At 47.1% G+C, this 24,103-nt stretch overlaps 1 protein-coding gene and 1 pseudogene across 2 annotated transcripts in view; one reads left to right on the forward strand and one right to left on the reverse strand.

The window, feature by feature from the left end:
- Positions 1 to 24,103, reverse strand: part of LOC146188252 (uncharacterized) — a 228,692-nt gene that overhangs the window by 178,187 nt on the left and 26,402 nt on the right. Inside the window, exons 3-4 of one of the 2 annotated variants that reach the window (XM_084603705.1) lie at positions 18,106 to 18,156; positions 7,431 to 7,531 (exon numbers count right to left, since the gene is read on the reverse strand). In XM_084603705.1, coding sequence (XP_084459831.1) covers positions 7,431 to 7,531; positions 18,106 to 18,156 — 152 coding nt within the window. Of the gene's footprint in view, positions 1 to 6,492; positions 6,558 to 7,430; positions 7,532 to 18,105; positions 18,157 to 24,103 lie in introns of those variants that run through there. The other variant, XM_084603706.1, reaches the window with a different exon arrangement.
- Positions 10,777 to 11,819, forward strand: LOC146188253 (uncharacterized; annotated as a pseudogene).

The following is a 24,103-nucleotide window of genomic DNA, read 5'->3' on the forward strand; positions in this document are numbered from 1 at the left end:
GCAAGGATGTTTATCCACTGCCATGAATTGACAACGCACTGGACTGTTTGCAAGAAACGGAAATCTTTCACTAGATTTATGCTCCGGCTATTGTCAAGTACAGATGGCTTACGTTGACCGCCAGAAAACAGCCTTCATCACCCCCGACAGCTTATATGAATTCAAGATGATGCCGTTTGGCCCGTGCAATGCCCCAACAACCTTTGAAAGAATGATGGATAATAATGCTACGATACGGCAAGCCGATGAAGACAGGAGACAGAACATGACCGATGGCGATGGTAGATGACGTTTAATGAATGTCCGCGGGCCTAGCGCGCGCCATCCTGCTCGTGCCACTGCCCGCTTCTTCTTCCTTGTCGTCCGTAACATGTGGGCTCCGTCCGTATTCTCAGTGGGCTCAATGGGTAACATGTCTTTGCTTCCTTGATGATATTGCCATTTTCTCGAACTTTTCCCTTCCTACCTCTTGCGCTTCAGCGCATACTCATGTGCCTAGCTGAAGCCCACCTACAGCCCAATTTTAAGAAACGCTTTGCCGCTACCAAGCTGACGATTCTTGGTCATGTTAAGTATGGCGTTCCATCAGATCTTAGTAAACTTCATGCCATCGGAGACTTCCCCAAGCTGACCACATTGAAAGAACTTCGCAGTTTTATTGACCTCTGCTCAGATTTTTGCCGTTTCATCCGATACTTCGGCTGTATCAATGGCCCTTTAACGCAGCTTCTCGCCGGGAGCCCGAACCTTTCTTCCTGGTCACCAGCCTATGATGCTGTGATCAATACTTTACGACCCCTACTGGTCTCTCCCTCTACACTCCACCATTCTGATCCTGCCTGCCTGACCGAAATACACACTGATGCAAGCTACGTGCGTCTGGGCGCTGTTCTGGCCCAATGAAAATCTGGATAGTCAGAGTATGTCATTGCGTACGCTAGTCGCACCTTCATGGAAATGGAATCGAACTACTCTGCGAACAAAACAGTGTTTAGCCACCATCTCTGCAATTGCCAAGTTTCGTCCTTACATCTACGGTCGGCCATTCTGCATCATTTCAGACCGCCGTGAACTCTGTTGGCTGCCTTTCCTCAAAGGCCACCTGGCCGCCTCGCCTGCTGGGGCTTTGTCTTCAGGCGCCTTTGTCTCGTCTTCTTTCTTGTGGTGTGTTAAGTTCGGCGCATTTTTTCACAGTACAAGTATGAACCAACTAGCCCAAGACAACCCAGAGGGCTATGGAACGAAAAATGGTAGGGGTAACATTAAGAGATACAAAGCGTGCAGAGTGGGTCAGAGAAATAACTCAAGTTACCGACATTCTAGTGGAAATTAAGAAGAAGAAATGGACATGGGCAGGACATGTAGTGCGAAGAGAGGATAACCGATGGTCGCTGAGGGTAACAAACTGGATTCCAAGGGAAGGAAAGCGTAGCAGGGGGCGGCAGAAAGATAGGTGGGCAGATGAGATTAAGAAGTTCGCAGGGGTCAAGTGGATGCAGCTAGCACAGAACCGGGTTAAGTGGAGAAATATGGGAGAGGCCTTCGCCCTGCAGTGGGTATAATCAGGCTGATGATGATGATGATGAGCCCAAGAAACGGTATTAAACCTGGATTGATTTGACGCAACAAGAAAATCAGGAGCAACACTCTTACAGATCTTATACACAAAAAAGTGGTGCACAGTCAGTATGCAGACAAATGTAACACACCGTGGGGCATATATTTCATCTGCCTTGGTACTGAGTAAGAATTTGCAATTTTTCAAAGCAGCTAGCTCAGAGCATTTAGCAAACCACTATTTTCAAAACCCCTGACTTCTCCAGGTTTTCCCTGATTATTTCAGGTCAAATTCCCTGACGAGTGAAGAGGTTCAAAAATGTAGCTGCCGATGATAATCAGCATCGAGTCTTGGAACGGTCGAAAATCGATTTTGAGAAAAACTCATTTTCGAAACATTTATCCTTTTGAGCAGCTGCACTCAAATTATTAAAGCTGAATTCAGTCAGGAAATGCGATAAAATCGGTTTTCAAAATGTCACAGCAGCCACGAAACGCCTTCGAATAGAGAAATTGTGTTCGAAATTCCTGTGCGCGCCGCGGGCGTTGCAGCCGGCCGATTGCCGCCATCTTGGTGTTGGTTGAAAGGTGTTTTAGCTTCGCTCAAGTGGACTGGCTGCGCGTGCCGGTTTGCCGAAGGCCGTGTATGGTTTCTGGTTAGCTCTCACGCGGCACGTTTTTCAAGCGCTCCGTTCCATGTCTCCCATTGGCTGGTGTGATTGGCGCGTCATTTTTTTCTTAATGTTTTGCAATCATCATCATGGCCGACAGACACTTCATGCACGTCTCCGTTTGCGCTCGTTTCTCGATACACCGCTTTGTGCAGTTTTTCCTTGTAATTAAGATGCCGGAAAACAATAGATTGTAACCGGTCACGTAACGAGCTTTTGGAAGCCGTAGGAAATGAGCGTGGAACAAAAACCAGAAGACGCCAGCCACAAGCATGTCACCAGGACCTGAGTTACAGCCGGTGCTAGACTTGATAGATGCACAGGGAACATCAACCACATTCAAATTCCTAATGAAGTGCAAGCCAAAGCCATAGCTGAGCAGAAGAGCAACGGACATGTAATTTAGAAGTGGTGGCTTTGGATGTTTTTGTTTTTCTTCTCCATTTTAGTCAATTATCTCCAGGTTAAATTAATATTTCACAACAATTCAGTGCTTTCATTTGCACAAAAGCCTGTTGGATCCCTAATGTATCTAACAACAAAGAGCTTTATTTTGATGCAAGAGCTTCACTATGCCATGCAAAGCCAAAGTGAATGGGCAAAAGCCACTACTGCACATGCACCGTAACCATGGCAACCAGCTGTGCCGTTCCACAGGTGTTCCGCTGCTGCGCTTGCTGCAGAGAGGAGGGGGAGGGTAGCAGCATCCAAGCAGATGCACGCGCCAGTGCAGAGAGAAGCAGAAGGGCATGCATGCACCGCAGTGGAGAGCTGACCGAGTGGAGCAGGAAAGTGTCTGCTGGCACCGCAATAGGCAGGACATGAAAGTGGATGCTGCCTATAACACCAGTGACCTTTGATGCATTCAACGGGGAGCTGGTTGTGTTAGGCAAGGAGACATTATCTCCCCAATACTATTCACAACTTGCTTCGAAGAAGTATTCAGAGACTTGGAATGGGAGCAGTTAGGTATGTTGTAAAACGGAACATGTTGGAACATGTTGAGTATTTGCGACTTATTAAGCACCTGGATGACCAGGTTTTTTCATCCCGACCCAGCATGGATTTCGCTCGGCATTATCCTGTAGCACACAACTTGTAGAATTCATCCGTGACGTTGCATATGGTTTTAACAATGGTACACAGATAGATGCTATATTTATTGATTTCAGAAAGGCGTTTGACGTAGTCCTGCATAACTTACTTCTACACAAACTTTCATATATTGGTTTCTTGTTTTACTTTACGGCTGGGTGAAAGATTACATGTACGAAAGGCAGCAGAAAATGTTTCTAAATGGTGTGACGTCGCAAATGGTTGAAGTTTTGTCAGAGTGCCACAAGGATCCGTCCTGTAGCCGCTCCTGTTCCTCGTGTATATCAATGATTTAACTGAAGGCCTTGCTTTCAATGTTAGATTATACACTGATGACTGTGTTCTGTATAACACTGTGTCATGTGCAGAAGATATGAGTGTGTTGCAGTCTGATCTTGAAAAATCTGTTCCTGGTGTGTTAAATAGAAAACGGACCTTAATGTAGCAAAATGCTTTCATGTGCAGTTCACGAACAAAAAAAAAAAGTTCTGTAGCTCATACAGTCGAACCCGGGTACATCGAACCCGGATATTTTGAATTTTGGTTATACAGAACTCGCGGAACATCCCCTTGAAAATCCCATGTAAAAGTATAGGAAAGCTGCGTCGTATACCGAACTCAATTTCACCGGTTGTTCGATATATCGAACTCCGCACCACGCATTGGACATGCGCCTCTCCCAAAGACGATCGCATCACCCTCGGCCATTTGCCGCGAGACGTTTGCCGCGAGACGTTTTCAAGCCACGCACGAAAGGAATGAGAGGGCACAATTCGCGGAAGGCTGGCCTAGGCCAGCGCCGCGCCCTTCCCCCAAAGGCGCGCGTATCTGCGGTGATCGATGCCGCGCTAGCACGTTACGTTTGCAAGTCATGTGCGTGAAGGAACGAGAGGGAACCAATGCAGCCGTGGTGTTCGGGAGAGGGGCAAAATGAGATAGAGCATAGCGCAAAGATGTGCCCACTCTTCTGCGAGCTTTATCTCTCCCCTTCATTTCTCTTTCCCGGTCTCGTTCGCTGCAGCACGCACTACGCATGCGCGGACAAGCCAGCTCGGCCTGTGGCAGACACTTCTCTAGTGTGTGTTGTGAACGCTCTGCGCGCGGTGCGGCGGCGGCTAGCTTGCGATGAGCGGCTCGTGTCGTGCTGAACGCGCGTCAGCTACGGCGGCCACGGATGCTAAAAAAACGGCAGATCTTTTTTTTTTTCTTTTTGCGAGAGTCGTTTATTTTTGCCGTCGGGCTGAACGTATGCTATGGCAGCTGCGGAGGTTAAGAAGCGGCCATTTTTTTTTTTCTTTTGCGATAGTGTTGTCGGGCTGAACATGCGGCGCAGCGTAAGCAATGGCGGCTGCGGACGTTAAGAAGCGGCAGCTTTTTTTTTTTTTTTTTTGCGAGTCGTTCATTCTTGCATCTATGAATCAACCATGCCACCGACTTTTAGCATTGTTCGCTCCAAACGGCATTTGCAGCTATCACGCTTGCCAATGATTTTCTAGCAGTGGACTACGTCCGCCCCACCCCAAGCGCGGCACGATAAATCGAAGCAGGCTTGTGCAATCAAGCCATCACTGTGGACACTCTGCCAAGTTCGCTCCCTGCCACCACAGGATCTATGAAAAGTGCAGTTAAAAGATAAACACGTCGTGGCGTTATCGCTGCGCAGCATCTTGGCGCGCTGCCAATAAATGAACTGTGGATGCGATGGTCGAAACGGAGGAATGCGCCACCGAACGCTTTTTTTTTTTAATTCTCGGGGAAAAAAATGGGGAGTGGGTTCATTATGCGAGTCGGTTGACTACGCGACAAATACCGTATCATATTTCATGATCGCAAGTGACGTCTCAAGCTGATTTCTGTATATCGAATTATCGATATTTCGAACTATTTCGAGGCTCCCCGTCGAGTTCGATATATCCGGGTTTGATTGTACTTCATAAATAATGCTTTAGTACAATGTCTCGACGAAGTCATATATTTAGGCGTACTGACGGCGACATTGGACTGGACAAATCACATTCAAACTACATGCGCTAAAGCATGTCACCTTTTACATCTTTTCCAAAGAAACTTCAAGTGTGCATCAAAAGCCAAGAAAGAAACATTGTACCTCTCCAATATCAGGCCGGTGTTAGAATGCGCGTGTGTGGCCTGGGTCCCTTCCCAAAAACCCTCAAAGATAAGTTATAGCGTGTTCAAAAAAGGGCTGCAAGATTCGTCACGGCTATCTACGACTACAAAATTCTCATATCAGGGAAAGTCTAGGTTTGAAACTGCTCTCCGCACGCAGGAAATTCTTTCAGTTAAAGTTTTTGAACCACATTACCAATAGTAACACAGGAATTCATAGGAACACATATTTAAAACCTCATTATCAGTCTAAGAGACGAGACAATTCGAAAAACATCTGGCCATATCAAAGTCGCATAAATGCGTTTAGATTTTCATTCTTTCCGCATTCAATTTCAGATTGGAATTTACTCCTGGATGAGGTCGTATCTGCGCCCAATTTTTCACTAGTCATCGAGAACATTATATGAATCTGTGTTACATTACAGGCAGTGTACTTTATTGTGAAACTGAGTCACAAATTTTTGTTGGGTGTGTCTTTTACATTGGCATTGAATGTGCTTCCATTCTTTTTGTTAAAACATTCTTTTTTTTTTAGAACTGATTGTATGCTTTCACTTCAGTTTTTCTGTTTGCTTTATGTTTGCAACTAACCCCCCTATGATAATGCCCAATGGGAGCTGTAGGTATTTCTAATAAATAATAAATAAATAGGGATAAGGGTACATGGAGAATACCTCAGCAATCTGCGATTTGCTGATGACATTGACTTGCTAAGTAACTCAGGAGATGAACTGCAAAGAATGATTGGTGACCTAGACAGGAAAAGTAGAAAGGTAGACTTGAAAATCAATACGCAGAAGGCTAAGGTAATGTTCAACAGCTTCAGGAAGGAACAGCAGTTTACATTAGGTAGCGAAGCACTGGAAGCAGTAGGCGGATATGTCTACTTAGGGCAGGTAGTAACCGCATATCCAGGCCATGAAAAGGAAATAACAAGGAGAATAAGACTGGTATGGAGCGCATTTGGAAAGCACTCAAGCAGCTTACCGGTATCGCTCAAGAAGAAAGTATACAATAGTCACATCTTACATGTACTCACCTATGGAACAGAAACGTGGAGGCTAACCAAGAGGGTTCTACTTAAGTTGAGGACAATGCAGAAGGCTATGGAGCGAAAAATGGTAGAGGTAACATTAAGAGATCGGAAGCATGCAAAGTGGGTCAGAGTTATGCAACGCTTGGTCGCTTGCAGCCAAAGCTTTCTTTACAAATCAATTTACAAGGAAAATATGAAAACATGAGCGTGGCCTGAGTAGGTGTAGGTGTCCATCATTTCGCAGTGTCTACCCAAAGGTACAAGGTGCCTTCCTTTACCCTAAATTATTACTTAAGCAAATTATGAGAAAAAAAAAATGCGGATTGAAAAGGCACTGTTAAAGAGTTTATCACTATAACAGTCACAGCTTTCGCTTTATCACTAGGTTCAAGCCATGCTTATACCCCGACAATATTTTTCTGCATTTGTTACCATAAGGTACAGTTGATTTGTTCATGTCCTCCAACAGCGAATTATGTCACATGAGAACCCCAGCAGCCATGCACCAAACCTTCCTCAAATGACAACCTAAGGCTCATAGACTTTCAGGTCGTCAAGCAATTTTACAAAGTGGTTGTGATGACATTAGCAGAAACACTCTCCGAAGGGGAGCAGTTATATGTTCTGTTCAATGGGAGTTCAATGAATGCGAAAAAACATCCCTATGGGATTTTCAAGAGTGTATTCTGGGAGTTCGATATAAGCAATAATTTATAAAGTGAGAAATTCTTATAGGGTATAAAGTGACATCAACTGTAGCACGTGCGCACTAACAACAAATTTTCCTGAAGGCTACTGCCCATTGCATATTGCAAACCCCCAGTTGCATTGCGTGCGCCATAACATACGCCATAACGTAACATAACATACGCCATAACATATGCCATAACCTTCTCTACCTTCCTTCCTGTCCATTGCTCAAAGTCCAAGCAGGCACTCACCAGTTTTGCCCCAGTAGGCGTGTAGTAGTAAATGTCCGACATCTGACGTCTGGCTCCTTGAACGCCCATGGTACCTCGCACCACCATTTCCCGCCTGAACCCTACCATGCAAACAAAGACAGCAACACTCATTTTCCAGCACCAAACGACTAAACGATTGACACAGCACCATAAAATTTAACAAGATAAAACACATGCTCCTCAAGCCCTTATATTTGCTGCTTACATACCACACTAACCTAACCCAAACCAATCTAAACATGGCTCAACATCACTTAAGGGGGGACATGGGTCTTAGAGCTATTTTTCTTAATTTTTGGCAAATCGTAATAAAATCCACAGCCTTACTGAACTTTTCATGCTGTTTTCAAATATGCAATCTTTTTTCCTGAAGCCCAATTAGTTTGCAGAATAATTAGCAATCAACTTCCATTGTTTAAGGCCTAAACTCTGAAATAATGGGTTGTTAAACACCTAAAATTAAGGCATGGTTAGATAGCCAGCAGAGTCAAGAATGAAATTTTGGGAATTAGCACTCATTTGCAGGCTTATTAATTTCAGTATACAAAGCGTGTGTACCAAGTTGAAATAAACTCATCAAACTAATTAATTTTAACTTTCAAAAACAAAAAAATCTGCTTCCAACATTTCACACAGCATACATTCAGCTTTCCATTGCAAAAAAAGTTTCAGCTCTATGTGCTTTGGGTACCGAGATAGTGAGGCTGCAAAACTGCATGTTGTCGACAATGCATGATTGAAAAAATGCGCTGCGCTAAAATATACGACTAAACCCTTAAAGAAATGAACAAGCGCATCATGTCTAATTATCAACTCGCCCAACTTTCAACCTTACGACAATGCATGTTTTGAGAAATGAGCAAAAAAGAAACGGGGGATTATTTAGCGGACATGTACTGGTGCAATGCAAATATTTACAATTTAAAATGGCTAGAAACCTTCAGGGATGTACCGTATTTACTCACATAATGTTCGCACTTTATTTCGCGCAAAATTGATGCTAAGTTGGGGGGTACAATAATTATGCAGGGAAAATTTTCAAGCAAATGTTTTGGAGTGCTAAGAGCAAATTTAAATATGTGAGAATCGGGATTCTTAGGTCAGTTATTGTATATACAGCCAAAACATTACTTTCAAGTAGAAGTTACCCTTGTTAAAAAGTAAAGGGTCACCAAAAGCACAAATTGCTAAAGCACTTTATTTGCCGCACGCAGCCTGATCATCATTCCCCGCGTTTCGTGGTATAATGCTCACAGCAGACCATACAGTTCTACTCTTGATCAGAGACTTGACCCGTGTCCGTGTCGGCCCTGCAATCACTATCTTCAGTAGCGTACTACGCTGAACTTGTTGATGCCGAAGTTCCTGCTGGCTGTACGATTGCTATGTTGTAGTCCACACTCGAAAGCTTTCAACTTAAGAACAGCTGAAGTTCCTGCTGGCTGTACGATTGCTATGTTGTAGTGCACACTCGAAAGCTTTCAACTTAAGAACAGCTGTATAACTTTTGTATCGTCCCACCGCGATGTGGCACCAAGAGCACGGTAGATGGTGGAACAAATCGAGTAACATGGACGGAACGAAGGAACAATGACGAGACGTGGAGACACTTTGCAAAATGGCGACTACAAGCATCATGGAGGTAAAAAAAAATAAAAGACGAGCATACCATAAGATGATGATCTACCCCAGCACGCTATCGCCGCCTGGTAGTGCGTACACACGAGGCCAGCTAGGTTCAGTAGCGCTCCAAAGATGGCGCTTGTTACTACTAGCAGACTACTCTCGCGGTGGTAATATTGATGGCGCGATGATTATGTGAGCAAAAAAAAATTTCCGATTTTTGACGCCCAATGTTGGCAGTACGAGCATTATGCGCGTAAATACGGTAGTCTCTTCGCTTTCTAACGTCCAAGTTGTTGGGGTCGCCACCTATGAACTTAATAGTCGCGCCCTCCAAGCTGAAGCCCAGCCAGGGAAGATCAGAATAAACCAGTTCGTGTTTGGTTCTGGAGCGGCCTGGTTGCCTGGCTCTCTCGACATCCCAGCACGACAGCACGGGAATACCCACACAACATGGTGTCAGAAGTGAGAGCAGCATGAAAAATTCGTCTTAAAGCAACTCTCAATGACCGTCAAAGGTAAAAAAATGCCCCCGAACGAAAGCGCCCAGCAGGCCCACTGGCTAGGCCTCACTCTGCAACCGCCAGATGCCTTCGACTTCTACAACCCTGCAAGTTGGTCTTCATGGAAGTCTCGTTTCGAGGACTATGCCGCTCTCTGCGGACTACGGAACGCTCCACAAGACAAGCAAATATGAACACTTCTGTACGGTATGGGCCTGGTAGCTCGCTCGCTGCTAGACACTTTTTCACTCGAAGCTGCCGCGTTAGCCTCCTACGACGTAGTTATCAAGCGCTTCTCCGAGCACTTTGTGCATCTCTGTAATAAGCTCTATGAGCCATCCTACTTTCACAAGCGCGCTCAACAACCTGGTGAAAGTGTCGGCACATTTTACACCAAAATGTTCACGTTAGTCAAACATTATAACTACCCATCACTGGCGGTGGTAGAACACTTGGTATGTGACAAGTTTGTCATTGGATTGCTTGACACGCATCTCTCTGAAAAGCTTTGCTACTCCCCGAAGCCAACTCTCAAAGAAGATTGGACGCAAGCTAGTCAGTCCGAAGACATGGACAAGGAATGCTCACTCGCACAGGCTACTTCGCAAGGCATGGTCAACATTGATGCTGTGACTCAAAAGTTTTCGCGATGACCGGTCGACACCAGAATGCGCTCAAAGACAAGAAGTTGGAATGCCATCGCGATATTCCGGTCTGTTTCTTCCGCAGCCGCGCATATCATGCATGCTCAGAGTGCCCGGCAAGGAGCTCTATCTGCCACTGCTGTGGTAAGAAAGGTAATTTTGCTGAAGTCTGCCACTTCAGGAAGTCGAGACAAGAAAACTCAATGCTAGCCAATTGCACGCTCTCGAGTCGTCAGCTAAAGCCAAGTATGTGGATTTCACAGTCAACAACTACACAACTCGGTTCAAAGTTGACTCAGGGGCCGAGGTTTCAGCAGTCCCAAGTGACTTCCCCGGTGTCCCAGCCGAGCTCATCACGGTAGACGCTAGACGGTAGGCCCGGTAGTCAACCTCTGCGTGTACGGGGTTCGTATTTCCACATCTATCTTGGCAAAGGAAGACCAGCTCCCAGCCTCTTTACGACATTAAGTCACTTTCAGTCCCTTTACTGGGTCTACCAGCCATCCAAGCTCTTGAAGTTGTCAAATTTTGGGCACTGTCAACATTCCTGAGCAAATGCTTCATGCTGAACTGTTCCGTGGCCTCGGCACGCTCAGAGATGAGTACACCATCCGCTTGAAACAAGATGTGCCATTCTCACTTAGTGCACCTCGATGGATACTAATCCCGGAGATAACCACCCTCGTGACCAGCAGTGAAAGGTGCACCCTTACTCGAGTGAATTTAGCGGAACCACTCCTTCCTACGGACCTCCCTGGTCGTCCCTGAGAAGTTCTGGGCATGAACCTCTTTCACCACAATTCTCAAACCTTGATGGTAGTGGACTACTACTCCCAGTTCACGGAGATGGTGACACTGAAAAGTACAACAGCTCCAATGGTCACTGAGGTGCTCAAAGGCCTGTTCGCCCATCATGGGATACCACAGGTCAAGTCAGACAACGGTTCGCCCTTTTCTTCACGCAAATTTGCCGCATTCGCTGAATCTTATGCTTTCGACCACATCACCAGTAGCCCCCATTACCCCCAGTCTAACGGAGAGGCAGAGCGAATGATCCGGACTGTAAAAGACATCTTCCGTAAGGCAAAAGATCCTTACTTGGCCCTTCTCAGCTATAGGGATACACCAGGTGTGAGTGGCTTCAGCCCGGCTCAGCTCCTAATGGGAAGGCAACTGAGAACTAGAGTCCCAAAGCCGGATGAAAAGCTTCGTCCACACTGGCACAAAAGACAGGAGGTAGCCCTCAGAGATGACTCTTACAAGAAAAGAACTGCAAAGGACTTCAACCGCCGTCATCACATCAGGGATCTGCCATCACTCAGTCCAGTGAACAAGTCTGGGTTCGACCCAACCAGATACGTGCTACAGTTCTGAGTAAGGCACAGCGTCCAAGGTCCTTCATCGTCGAAACGGAGTGAGGAACGATTCTGCAGCGGAATCATCAACACTTAATTCCCTTTGTGCTGAGGGCAGCAGATCCCGCACTTCTCCAGCCTTGCCCCCTAACTCAAAAGGCAGCAGCACCTGATCCGTGGCTTATAACAGTGGGACCTTCACGTCCTGGTGATGATGTGTCTACCTGTAGCGCCGCCGTGTAGTACCACTGGACAGCTTGAACTTGTGACTGAGGGGGGGGAGATGTTGTGGTCGCCACCTATGAACTTAATAGTGGCGCCCTCTAAGCTGGAGCCTAGCCAGGGGAGATTGGAATAAATCAGTTCATGTTTGGTTCTGGAGCGGCGTGGTTGCCTGGCGCTTTCTCGGCCTCCCAGCACGACAGCACGGGAATGCCCACACAACACAAGTGTTGCCTCTTTCATTTTGATTTGCAGTTGCCACTTTTTCGGCTGCACGAGTCACATGCAGAGAGAAAATTTCTTTTTTTTCACGTACGTTGTTTTGCCACGTTCTCTCATCTCTCATCAATACCACAGTGAGGAACGTTCACTGCAGAAAAAATTGTCATTTGGAGCAGTCTGCTGCTTCCTAGTGCTCTGCATTGCATGGGAAGGAAGCGACTAAGGACTATGAACAAAATTCGATCGGCACAAACACACGGTGAGTTCTATGAAGACAACGTGTACCCACAGTTTACGCAATGGAGAATAAGTTTGATGGCAATTTCTTATTCGCGCTCACCCTTTTCAACACAAATATCGCCGCCATATGTTTTACACTTTGCCAGTCTCGGCAAACTATTTACACCTCACAATATTGAACTCTGCCTCACCAAGCGGACTGTCCGCCACACTGCCGCCGTCATCGCGAAAACTATCTGACTACCGCTTTGTTGCCGGAGTTGCTGCTAGTTCAAGCTTTCTCTGTTTTCAGCTTGTCTTTCTGCCCATCTACAATCTGCAAAATCACTGTGTCGTGGCGGGTGCGACCACTGGCAGTAGCAGTCTTCCGTGCTGGGGAACACGCTAGGCTTACTTCAGGCTCGTACGCTCGATCGTTCGGTGCACAACTTTCGTCGATCTGAGTGCACACAATCGAGGCAGGGAATCACTTGAGGTGATTAAACATCAATCTTTACTCTTTTTCCCAAATTCTTGCCGTGAATGCACCTCACAGTTCAGAACCAAACGTGACCGGCATCTTTCTGCGGCTCGGGCGCGCTGAGCAATATTATATTAATTACCTACATGGTTAATCTAGATGAACACTTATGAACTCCATTTTAACATCGCACATACCTCTGCATGTAGCATGAAATTCAGGAACGAAATTTTGCTGCAGAATTAATGCATTGCCCTCAAAGTGAAATGCTCAGTGGACAAATCCAATCATTATATTCCAATTAAAAGTGCACTGAACCCAATTGAGTTTATATTGAATTCCAATTCCCTAGCACTAAGCAATTTACCGAGTCTGAAGCAACTAAAGACATCAATTCTGCACTTCCTCTGGCAGAATGAAATCAGCCATATGCTCCAATACAAACAAAATAGTGACCATGGATTTGACAAATTCGTGAAAAGGACTAGCACAGTCAACGACAGAATTTTCGGATGACCAAACTTTCAGACATGCCCGATATTCCGGACGTCTTCGCGGCACCTCCACGAGCCCTATAGAATCAATGTATTAGAGCATCTAAAATTTCGGACGCTCGAACCCCCTGCCATTCAATTTTTCGAACTTTTTGATGCGACGCAAGGTCTGAAACCGCAACTGCGTCATACAATGCCACCATTTTGGCTATCTCCCAGTCTGAGTACCATGTCACCACTTTAAACAACTAGCCGTACCTAGCCGTCACACACCGATTTGGTCTGGCTACTCTGGCTATGTTCACCAGCGCCACTTCGGAAGTTTCCGGAAGCGCCGTCGACGCCGCGATCGTTTCGCCTTTTCGTTACGTAGACTCATCGCAGACCACATGGCTTTTCGCTAAGCTGGTGTATGGTTTTACTACATGCTACGTATTGTGTCAAGTGTGCTCTGCGACGCTAGGCCTAGGTGCTTCGACACTTCGCAACAAGAGGATTTTGCTTGCCCGTGACGGCTCCCACTCCGTCCTCGCCGATGGCATCGAAGCACGGAAAACAGTACCGTCGGTTAACGATGGAGGAGAAAGCCGCCATTATTAAACAAGTAACGAGCGGACGATCGCAGGCTGACGTGGGTTTCGCCACGTGGGCTTCGCACTCACCACAGAGGCAGCAGACTTGGCTGAATGTGAGAACGTGATTGACATGTGACCGCCCATGGACGATGCGATCAACGACCTCCGCTCTGCTGGGATTTCCATACCGACGGAAATAACTTTTGAACAGTTTGCTGACAGCAAACTATTCATGTCATGTCAGCGCTGTACACCGATGAAAGTGTGAGCAATGCTCGCGTCAACTCTGTGCTCGTAGGCGGCGCAGACGTTGGCTCCTCATTCTCAACATCGGAGTCTTCTGAATCCTCCACAACCTGACGGACTAGATGAGGTGGTAGTCCGTCAGGTTGTGGAGGATTCGGAAGACTCCGATGTTGAGAATGAGGAGCCAACGTCTGCGCCGCCTACGAGCACAGAGTTGACGCGAGCATTGCTCACACTTTCATCGGTGTACAGCGCTGACATGACTCTTGCTCAGATGGAGGCGAATATAATCGCATGCAAGTGGGACGCCGTCCAAACAAGGATCGACAAGTTCTTTAAGACACTGCAGCAATAACGCCGGCTGCCGTGACAACACATGCATAATAAACAGGCTGTCGGCTGCATGGAGTTTTTGAACGGCGATTTTCATGCTTTGGTGTTTCAGAAGCCTAATACCTCGTCCTTGACTGTTTTGATCCAAGAAATATTTGTAAAATGGTACGCCTTTGTCATGCATTCATTTTTTCGAACTGCCTGAATTTTCGGACGTTTTTGCGTTCCCTAGAGGGTCCGAAAAATCAGTCGTTGACTGTACGTATAACAACAGTTGTTCCTTTAATTTTTGTTATGAAGGGGAGGCTGAGAGAAAAAGCTGAGAAGCTGCCTGATTAGCTCTGGCCTCCAGGAAATGCAATTGGTGACTGCATGCCATACCAAAGTGCACATAAGACCAAGCTAGTGACATATACAGACACCGTTTTCAACTATTTCTGGCGAATTTGGGCACGTCTCGCGGAACGATATCACAGTCGTGATCCTTGACAGCCACCTGCTCACTTGCAGAAAAGAGCACAACGGTATACAATTGCGGGAAACGGTATTACTGCTGTCGTACTCTAATGCTGTTATTGACTGCGCATTCACTGACACATGATCTCCTCCGAATGTCACAAAGCCAAGCATCTTCCGCATGCAGCAAGCGGACGACGCGAAGACCGCGGCGGAGAGCGAAGCGTTGTGGTTGTAGAGCCACAGCATGCGGCGGCAGTTTGCCAAACTAAAAAAATTAAACAAGCAAATGCAAATCTTATGTTGGGGGAGCGTTGGCATGGGCAGGTCGGAAGTTTATAGGAAAGGTCGTGCTTTCAAATGAGAACAAGATGGCTCTGGTGCTACGCACGAAGCGGGATCTATGCCTCGTGGAAAATAGTTGTTCGGGCGACTCTGATTATGTAAATTGGCAATGACTAAAATACCGATCCTAGAGAAGAAAACCGTAACAGATAGGTAGATAAAGAGCTACTTATTACAAAACTCACATTTTCTAAAAAGTGTTTTTTTTTCACAATTTTTGGGTGACAAACACCATGTTGAGCAATCAGAGCACTGTTACAAAAAACAACTTTAATTACATGTGGACATTTGGCCAAACTCTACTTTGTAGTCTACGAGATATTTTAACATTTTAAAAGCGTTCAAAAGAAGAAAACATGCAACATACTTGATGCAACAGCACTATCACATCCCTGCAGCTAGTCGAACCCGGATAATTTGAATTTGGGTTATATCGAACTTATAAAATATCCCCTTGAAAATCCCATGTATAAGTACAGTATAAGCTTGTTAATTCCAACTTCACGGGACAGGGTAAAAAAGGTCAAATTATCCGATGTTCGAAATATCAAATGACCTCGAAAGAACTCAGAACCACTTGCAATACGGTAAATTTAACGTATTTACTCGCGAAATGAACCGGCTCAATTAATGAACTCACCTACCTCTAATCTTTGCCAGGGAATTCGAAAAAAAAAGGCGACTGTAGTTAGCGCGTCCCTCCGTTTCACGCTAGGAGCACGTGCGCATCGACACACCCTATTTCATGCCATCACAGTCCATAACGCATTTCTTGGCAGTGCTTTAAGGTGCTGCAGAGCGATCACAGTGTGTTTATCTTTTCATGTTACGTCTAGCAGGGGAGGGAGCAGACTTGGCTGAGTGCCAGCGCTTGTCCTGTTGTGCAAGCTTCGTCTTCAGTACGTTCGCTTTTCATGCAATGGGCAATTGGGGCGGGCGCCATCTACTGCCACTCAATTACTGGAACGCGCAATAGCAGCAGATGCCTTTTGAAGCCGGCGTCATGATTGTGGCTGACCGCACGCAGTCTTTGACGGCTGATGGAAAAAATGTTTTTCCGGTGTAACCTTTAGCACGTGCCCGTCCGACGTCATAGCTTTTCATGGGCGTTGGCTGCGACCGCGCCGACAGTGCTTATCCGTATTTCCGAAATAACAAGGTTCGAATTAAAGAGCATTTAGTTGCGAGTTTCAGAGGTTGCATGGAAGAGAGCAGGTAGCTGCGGCTGCCAGCCCCTACCCTCCGGCGCCGCCAGCCACCGCGCCGGTCATGGCGCGGTGGCTGGCTTTACCCACTCTCATGGTTTCACATGCTTTCATTTTCTGTCCCCGTTTTGGACGTGCGCAGCATCTATGTCAGTTTTTTGCAGAGGAATTATTTTTGCCACGTGCTGTTTGCCAAGCCGCCCAACGCGGCGGCACGTAGTTCAGATTATCCATAGGGGAACCGAGTCTTGTTCGAATTAACAGGCTTTTTTGTACACAGATCTCTATGAAGCTTGGCCAGACCAAGCAGTGCGGTTCGAACTAACGAGGTTCAAATTAACGAGCTTACACTGTATAGAAAAGCTGGGTCGTATACTGAACTCCAATTTCACCGGTCGTTTGATATATCAAACTCCACACTATGCACTGGAAGGTGCACCTTCCACAAGGACGATCGCATGACCCCCGGCTGTTTGCCCTGTGATGTTCTCAAGCCCCGCGCGGAAGAAACAGGGAACAGCTCAGCAACAGCTTGTGTAGAGCAGCGCCGTGCCGTTTCCCCAAAAGGCACGTGCATCTGCGGTGATCGTTTGTCATGCGCCAGCATGTGACGTTTGCAAGCCATGTGCATGAAGGAACGAGAGGGAACTGGTTTGGCAACAGCCGGTATGGAGCAGATGCAGGCAATGCAACCGTTGTGTTCAGGAGAGTGAGAACAATGCGACAGAGCGAAGCACAAGGGTATGCCCATTCTGCCGAGCTTTCTTACTCCTCTTCCTTTCTTTCCTGGCCTTCATTGACAACATCATGCACTACGCATACGCCAGGCCAGCTCAACCCGTGGCAGACAACATTGGGCGCTTTCTCCAGTATGTGTTGTAAACACTTTGTACGTGGCAGTTACATGAGATGAGCGCCTTGTGTTAGCATGCTGAATTAGTGGCGTAGTGTAAACTATGGCGGCGAACGTTAAGAAGCGGCAGATATTTTTTTTTTTTGCAAGAATCGACTATTCTTGTCGTCATGCTGAACGCGCGGCATAGCGTAAGCTATGGCAGCTGCGGACGTTAAGAAGCGACAGATTCTTTCTTTTTTTGCAAGAGTCGTCCATCCCTGCATCTATGAATCAACGAAAGCATGCAGTCAGCTGCAATCATGACACCGGCTTTTAGCATTGCTCGCTTCAAATGGCATTTGCAGCTATCACGGTTTCCAATGATTTTGTAGCAGTGGACTCAACCCTCCCCAAGCGCGGCGTGACAAATCGAACCAGGCTCGTGCAATCAAGCTATCACGGGCTCTCTGCCAAGTTTGCTCCACAGCACCGCAGGAGCTAACATCAAAAGTACAGTCAAAAGATAAACACGCCATGACATTATCGCTGCGCAACATCTTAGCGCACTGCCAATAAATTAGCTGTGGATGTGACTGACTTTTTTTTTCCGGATTCTCGGCGACAGAAGTAGATGGTGGGTTCATTAGGCGAGTGGGTTGATTATGCGACAAATACAGTATCATTTTTCATGATCACAAGCGGCATCTCAAGTTGATTTCTGTACATCGAATTATCGATATATCAAACTATTTCACGATCCCCTTCAAGTTCAATATATCTGGGTTCAACTATATCTGTAACGCAGGCGTGACAGTGCGGTAAATTAGCATAGCAACAAAACTAATTTATAATGTTAGCAAACATTTTCCAGAACAGAACAACAGCACTCGACATACCGTGATCAAATGGCTTGAGATGGCCCAAGTTGACCTCAACATTTCTGGCACCTGCACAAGAATAACAAAGTTTGGCACCCTGCTAACCTAACGACAAAGCAGAGGAGAAAATGAAACATGTTCCCATTTCTAGATAGAATAAGGTTGAAATAATTCAATCTCAATTGGAACACCATCTCTTTCTAGCTGGATATGGAAGCATAAATCATTCCCAGGACTATTTCTTGATATGAGATGGACAACTTCCACTTAGTTCCAGCAGATACCTGTACAACCCCCAGCTGAGCTTTCTCTGCTGAAATATGCATCTCCTCCCTTTTCACGACAGTAGTGAGGCACAATGGGTGACCATGAAACATTTTTATCTTTCTGACACATACTGTTTAACCTTTGCATTGGGCAAGGAGGATGCCAAAACACTTCCTCACTGGGCTGTTGAAAACCAGTTTGGCTGCCGCATCCACAGTGCTAGCAACGTGTACACACAGCAGCCCAGCGGACAATGTGGAGATACACAGGGAGCCCTCACTGCAAAAGTGTATAATATACAAGTACAGAAGACCTTAATCAAGTTTCAGCATGACAACCTCAGGCAACTGGTACATCAAGAAATTAAGCTGCACATAACATGCATCAAAGAGACCAAAATTTGAGACTGCACCATCTGGCAGACAGTGAAGACCATCCCCACATTGATTAGGTAATAGGCTGCTTCATAGTTGTACCAGATGGCACAGTATGTGAAATCAGACTCACCACTTATAATAAACTGCTGTTTTCATCCGAGGATTGAGCACTGCTTTAGTTTTCTGCATGTTCAATATTAGACCTTTGCCTGTCTAGGTCATTGATCACCATATGCAGTTGGCATCTCGAGTTATTTACCAAGGCATTGTAATAAAATTATTGAGTTGCTCTTCATCAACACTTACCCTAACCACTCCCAATCCAGGAAATGGTACAGTGTAAATATAAGGTGAACAGGAGTGGAAGATGGTGTCTCCTTGCACACACCTTTCCTTATAGGCAAGCATCATGCTTGTAAACAAAGGTGGCACTGCAATCGCCAGCGACAAGGAGTGTAGGCAAAGACGCATCGCGCCTACACTGCGCCAAGCGACGCTGTCTTCGAAACCAGTTCGCGCGTGCAAATATTCTGAAGCATAAGCCTTGCTTATGCGTAGAAGTAGTTTGTTCTATGCCTGGAGAGTAGTTCAGCCCTTTACTAGCTTATTACTGCTGGAATTACCTGGCGAAGAGCGCTGCATTGGCTTCCTTCTTCGTGGCCTCAACAGTGCGCGGCTACGGTAGGCGACTGTAGCAATGTTGGACTATAGTGACTGATTAAATTAAATGAAAACGATAAATCACAATGTATAAGAAAAACTAATATATACAGTCCAGCCCACTTATAACAGCCGCAAATATAACGAACGCTCGCTTAGAACGAACGAGGGCGGTGCTACCGTCAAAATATTGTCACCGTGTACGGTGACTAAGGATACCAATGGTAGCAGGGGGTAGCCCAGACACAAAAACACAGCAGCACAGACGCAAACGTGCAAGCGACACTTTGTCGTCCTCTTCAACTTCGTCCTCCTTTCACACCTCAGTCATGCGCCACCTGGCAACGCTAGGTGGCATTACCCCCTCCCTCCGAAAAAAAAATGAGAAGGGCCGGTAAAAATGGTGTGAAAAGCAAGAGAGTGGTCACAGCGGGTGGCCATACGCTATCGGTGGTAGTACGGCTTCAGTCGCACAATGTGCACAATGTCCGAGCTGTGCTTTCAACGTTTTGGTTGTGTGGCACCGTCTGGGATAACTTCATAACTGAGGTCACTCACACGGCGCAACACTTTGTACGGCCCGAAGTAGCGGGAAAGGAGTTTCTCTGACAAGCCTGGACGGCGAACTGGTGTCCATACCCAGACTTGGTCTCCAGGCTTGTAGTCAACCTGGCGGTGCCGGAGGTTGTAACGGTGCGCGTCAGTGGTGTGCTGCTGCCCAATGTGCACACGGGCGAGCTGGCGGGCTTCCTCAGTGCGGATGGCATATTGCTGGGCATCTGAGGATAGCTGGTCATCATCTGGGCACGGGAGCATGGAATCGAGCATGCTCTGAACTTCGCGTCCGTAAACAAGTCGAAATGGTGTCAAGCGCGTTGTCTTTTGCAAGGCTGTATTACAGTGAAAGCTCGTTAATTAAAACCTCGATAATTCGAATTTTCGGATAATTCGAACTATACTACTTGGTCCGGCCAAGCTCCATAGAGATCTGTGTATAAAAAAGCCCGTTAATTCGAACGCGAGTCGGTTCCGCTACGGATAATTCGAACTATGCGCCGCCGCGTCTGGAAGGCTTGGCGCACATCACGCGGCCAAAAAAAAAAGTAAAGAAACACCTCCGCGATCGGTAGGCATAATTAGAGGCTGCGCACGTCCGAAACGGGGACAGAATAAGGAACCAGGTAAAACCATGGAAGAGTGGGTAAAACTTAAATGGCGCCATGACCGGCGTGGCGGCCGGCGGCGTTGAAGGGAGGGGACGCGGCCGCGGCAAGGTCAGTGCATGGCCGCGCGGCGGCGGCTGCCTGCTCTCTCTTCTGCGCAACCTCCGGAGCTCGCAACCAAATACTCGTTAATTCCAACCCTGTTAATTTGGAAATAGGGATAAGTACTGTCGGCGCGGTCCCAGCCAATGCCCATAAAAGGCTATAATCTGGGACTGGCACTATGGGTTAAACTTTTTTTTTTTTTTTTGCGATAGCCATCCATCCTTCCACCCACCAGTCGTCAACGGAAGCACACGAGTCAGCCGCGATCATGACGCCGGCTTTTAGCACCGTTCGCTCCGATGATTGGAGTGGCAGTAGACGGTGCCACCCGCCCAAGTCGCTCATAGCATGATAAAGCGAACGTACTGAAAAGGAGGCTTGCACAACTGGATAAGCGCTGGCACTTTGCCAAGTTCGCTTTCCTCCCCCCTGCCCGAGCTAAATTCAAAAGATAAACACGCCGTTATCACCGCGCAGCATCTTGACGCACTGCCAAGAAATGTGTTGTGGACCGTGAAGGCGCGAAACAGAGGGACGCGCTAACGACTGACGCCTTTATTATTATTTTTTTTTTTCAGATTCGTAGGCACAAATCAGGGCTGGGTGGGTTCATTATGCGAGCAAGTTCGTTACGCGACTAAATACGGTACATTTATTGTAGTACAAACGGTTTTGGTCAGTTTTCTCCAGGCCATTCGATAATTCGAACATCAGATAATTCGAACTTTTTTCCCGGTCCCTTGAAGTTCGAATTAACGAGCTTTTACTGTATACGCAAATGTAACGTACGGCAGCACCTCGTCCCAGGTCTTGTGCTGCACATCGACGTACATTGCCAACATGTCCGCAATCGTCTTATTCAATCTTTCTGTAAGGCCATTGCTTTGTGGATGGTACGCTGTGGTTTTGCGATGGGTCTTGCAACTCAGCTCAAATATGCGGTCGATCAGCTGTGAAGTGAAAGCTGTCCCTCTGTCGGTAATGACGTAGGAAGGGGCACCATGCCGCAAGACTATGTTGTGCATGAAAAACTCTGCTACTTCGGAAGCTGTGGCATGAGGGATTGCCTTTGTCTCAGCGTATCGAGTCAGGTAGTAAGCAGCGACTACTATCCATTTGTTTCCGGCCTGCGACAAAGGGAAAGGGCCAAGGAGATCCATTCCAATTTGGTCGAACGGAATGCAGGGTACTTTAACGGGCTTGAGAAATCCGGCAGGCTTCTGGGGCGGTGTTTTACGGCGCTGGCATTCGCGGCAGCTTCGTACATAGCGTTTCACTGCTGCGGAAAGTCCTGGCCAGTAATACATGTTGCGCACTCGAGCAAGAGTCCGTGAGCAACCCAAATGACCAGACGTTGGTTCATCATGGCAAGGAGAATATCCTCACGGAGCTCGCATGGCACTACCAGAAGGTAAGTTCTGTCTTGGCTCTGGGAGTTTCTTTTATACAAGACGCCTTGCCGTATGCAGAAGGAACCAAGGTGCCGAGATAGGTGTCGAGGCAGAATTGTATCACGCCCTTCCAGATAATCGATGAGTGGAAGGATGTCTGGATCAGCTCTTTGTCGATCCCTGAGCTCAGATGCGCTGAGTGCTCCTAGAAAACCGCTATCGTCATCGGCTGTAGTATCGCCAGTGTCAACGGGTGCTCGTGACAGCGTGTCGGCATCTTCGTGTTTGCGGCCGGACTTGTAAACAATGGTTATGTCAAACTCCTGAAGCCGTAAACTCCAGCGTGCAAGTCGTCCAGATGGGTCTCGCAGATTTGCCAGCCAGCACAAACAATGATGGTCGGTGACGACTTTAAATGGCCGGCCGTAAAGACAGGGACGAAACTTCATAGTAGCCCATACGACCGCCAGGCATTCCTTTTCTGAGGTGGAATAGTTCATTTCGGCACGAGAGAGAGTGCGGCTAGCATAGGCTATTACTCGCTCAAACCCATCTTGATGCTCAACAAGGACCGTGCCAAGACCGATACTACTGGCGTCAGTGTGTACCTCAGTGTCAGCCGCTTCATCGAAGTGCGCCAGAACAGGGGATGTTTGAAGGCGCTCACGAAGCAAAGAGAAGGCCATCTGCTGCTCAGAGTTCCACACAAAGGAGGTGTCCTTCCTTGTAAGGCGCGTCAGAGGTTCTGCGATCTGAGAAAAGTCCGCAATGAAACGCCAATAATATGCGCACAGGCCGAGGAAGCGCTGAACAGCCTTCTTATTAGCTGGAACGGGAAATCGTGCGACGGCAGCAGTCTTATCGGGATCCGGGCGCACCCCATCAGCGCTTACAACATGGCCGAGGAACTTGAGTTCTGTATACCCGAAGTGGCATTTCTGGGGCTTCAGCGTGAGATCAGCAGAACGGAGGGCTTCCAGGACAGCTCGAAGGCGTTCGAGGTGTTGATCAAATGTTTCGGAAAAAACAACTACATCGTCCAAGTACACAAGACAGATCTGCCACTTGAGGCCAGTGAGGACGGTGTCCATCATCCTTTGGAATGTAGCTGGGGCAGAGCACAATCCAAATGGGAGTACTTTGAATTCATATAGGCCATCTGGAGTGACAAATGCGATTTTTTCTCGGTCTCTTTCGTCTACTTCGATTTGCCAATAGCCGCTTTTTAAATCAATAGATGAAAAATACTTCGCACGTCGCAATCTGTCCAGTGAGTCATCGATGCGCGGCAACGGGTATACATCTTTCTTTGTCACATTATTCAATTTCCTATAGTCGACGCAAAATCGAAGAGTGCCGTCTTTCTTTTTGACAAGGACTACTGGTGAAGACCACGGACTTTGTGAAGGCTGCACAACACCATCATCCAGCATCTCCTGAACTTGCGTCTGGATCACTTCTCGTTCTTTGGCAGACACACGATAAGGCTGCTGTCGTATTGGGCGAGCGTCGTCATAAGTAATGATGCGATGCTGTGTGATGGGCGTTTGACGAACCTTCGAGGAAGAAGCAAAGCAGTGCTTGAAGTCTAGCAGCAGTTGCTCTAAAGCCCGGCCATTGTGAAACGACAATAAACTTCGGAGAGCACAAATGCCATGAGCAAGCAGGAGTGTATGGTTCGCCTCTGCTACAGCATCACCGGTACGGAAATCGTCACAGGTAACTTCCACAAGAGCACTGATTCGCGGCAGCAGCGAGACGCTCTCAGCGGAAACACGAAGTGCGGTATTGCAAGGACTGCTACTATCTTGTTCGGTAGATTGTCCCATCGAAAACATGACGAGTCTATTTCGCAGGTCGATAACTGCTCCGTACTCCCGCAGAAAGTCAATGCCGAGGATAAGGTCACGGGAGCAGTCACTTAAAACAACGCAACTAACGACGAACGTACGTCCGTTAATCTGAATGCGAGCCGTGCACATCCCCTTTGGAGTAACTATATGACCGCCGGCGGTTCGAAGGTACACACCTGGCCAAGCAGTGAGCACCTTCC

The sequence above is a fragment of the Amblyomma maculatum genome, chromosome 5 (assembly GCF_055883805.1).
Source record: "Amblyomma maculatum isolate TAMU_Amacu chromosome 5, ASM5588380v1, whole genome shotgun sequence".
NCBI classification, from domain to species: Eukaryota; Metazoa; Arthropoda; class Arachnida; order Ixodida; family Ixodidae; genus Amblyomma; species Amblyomma maculatum.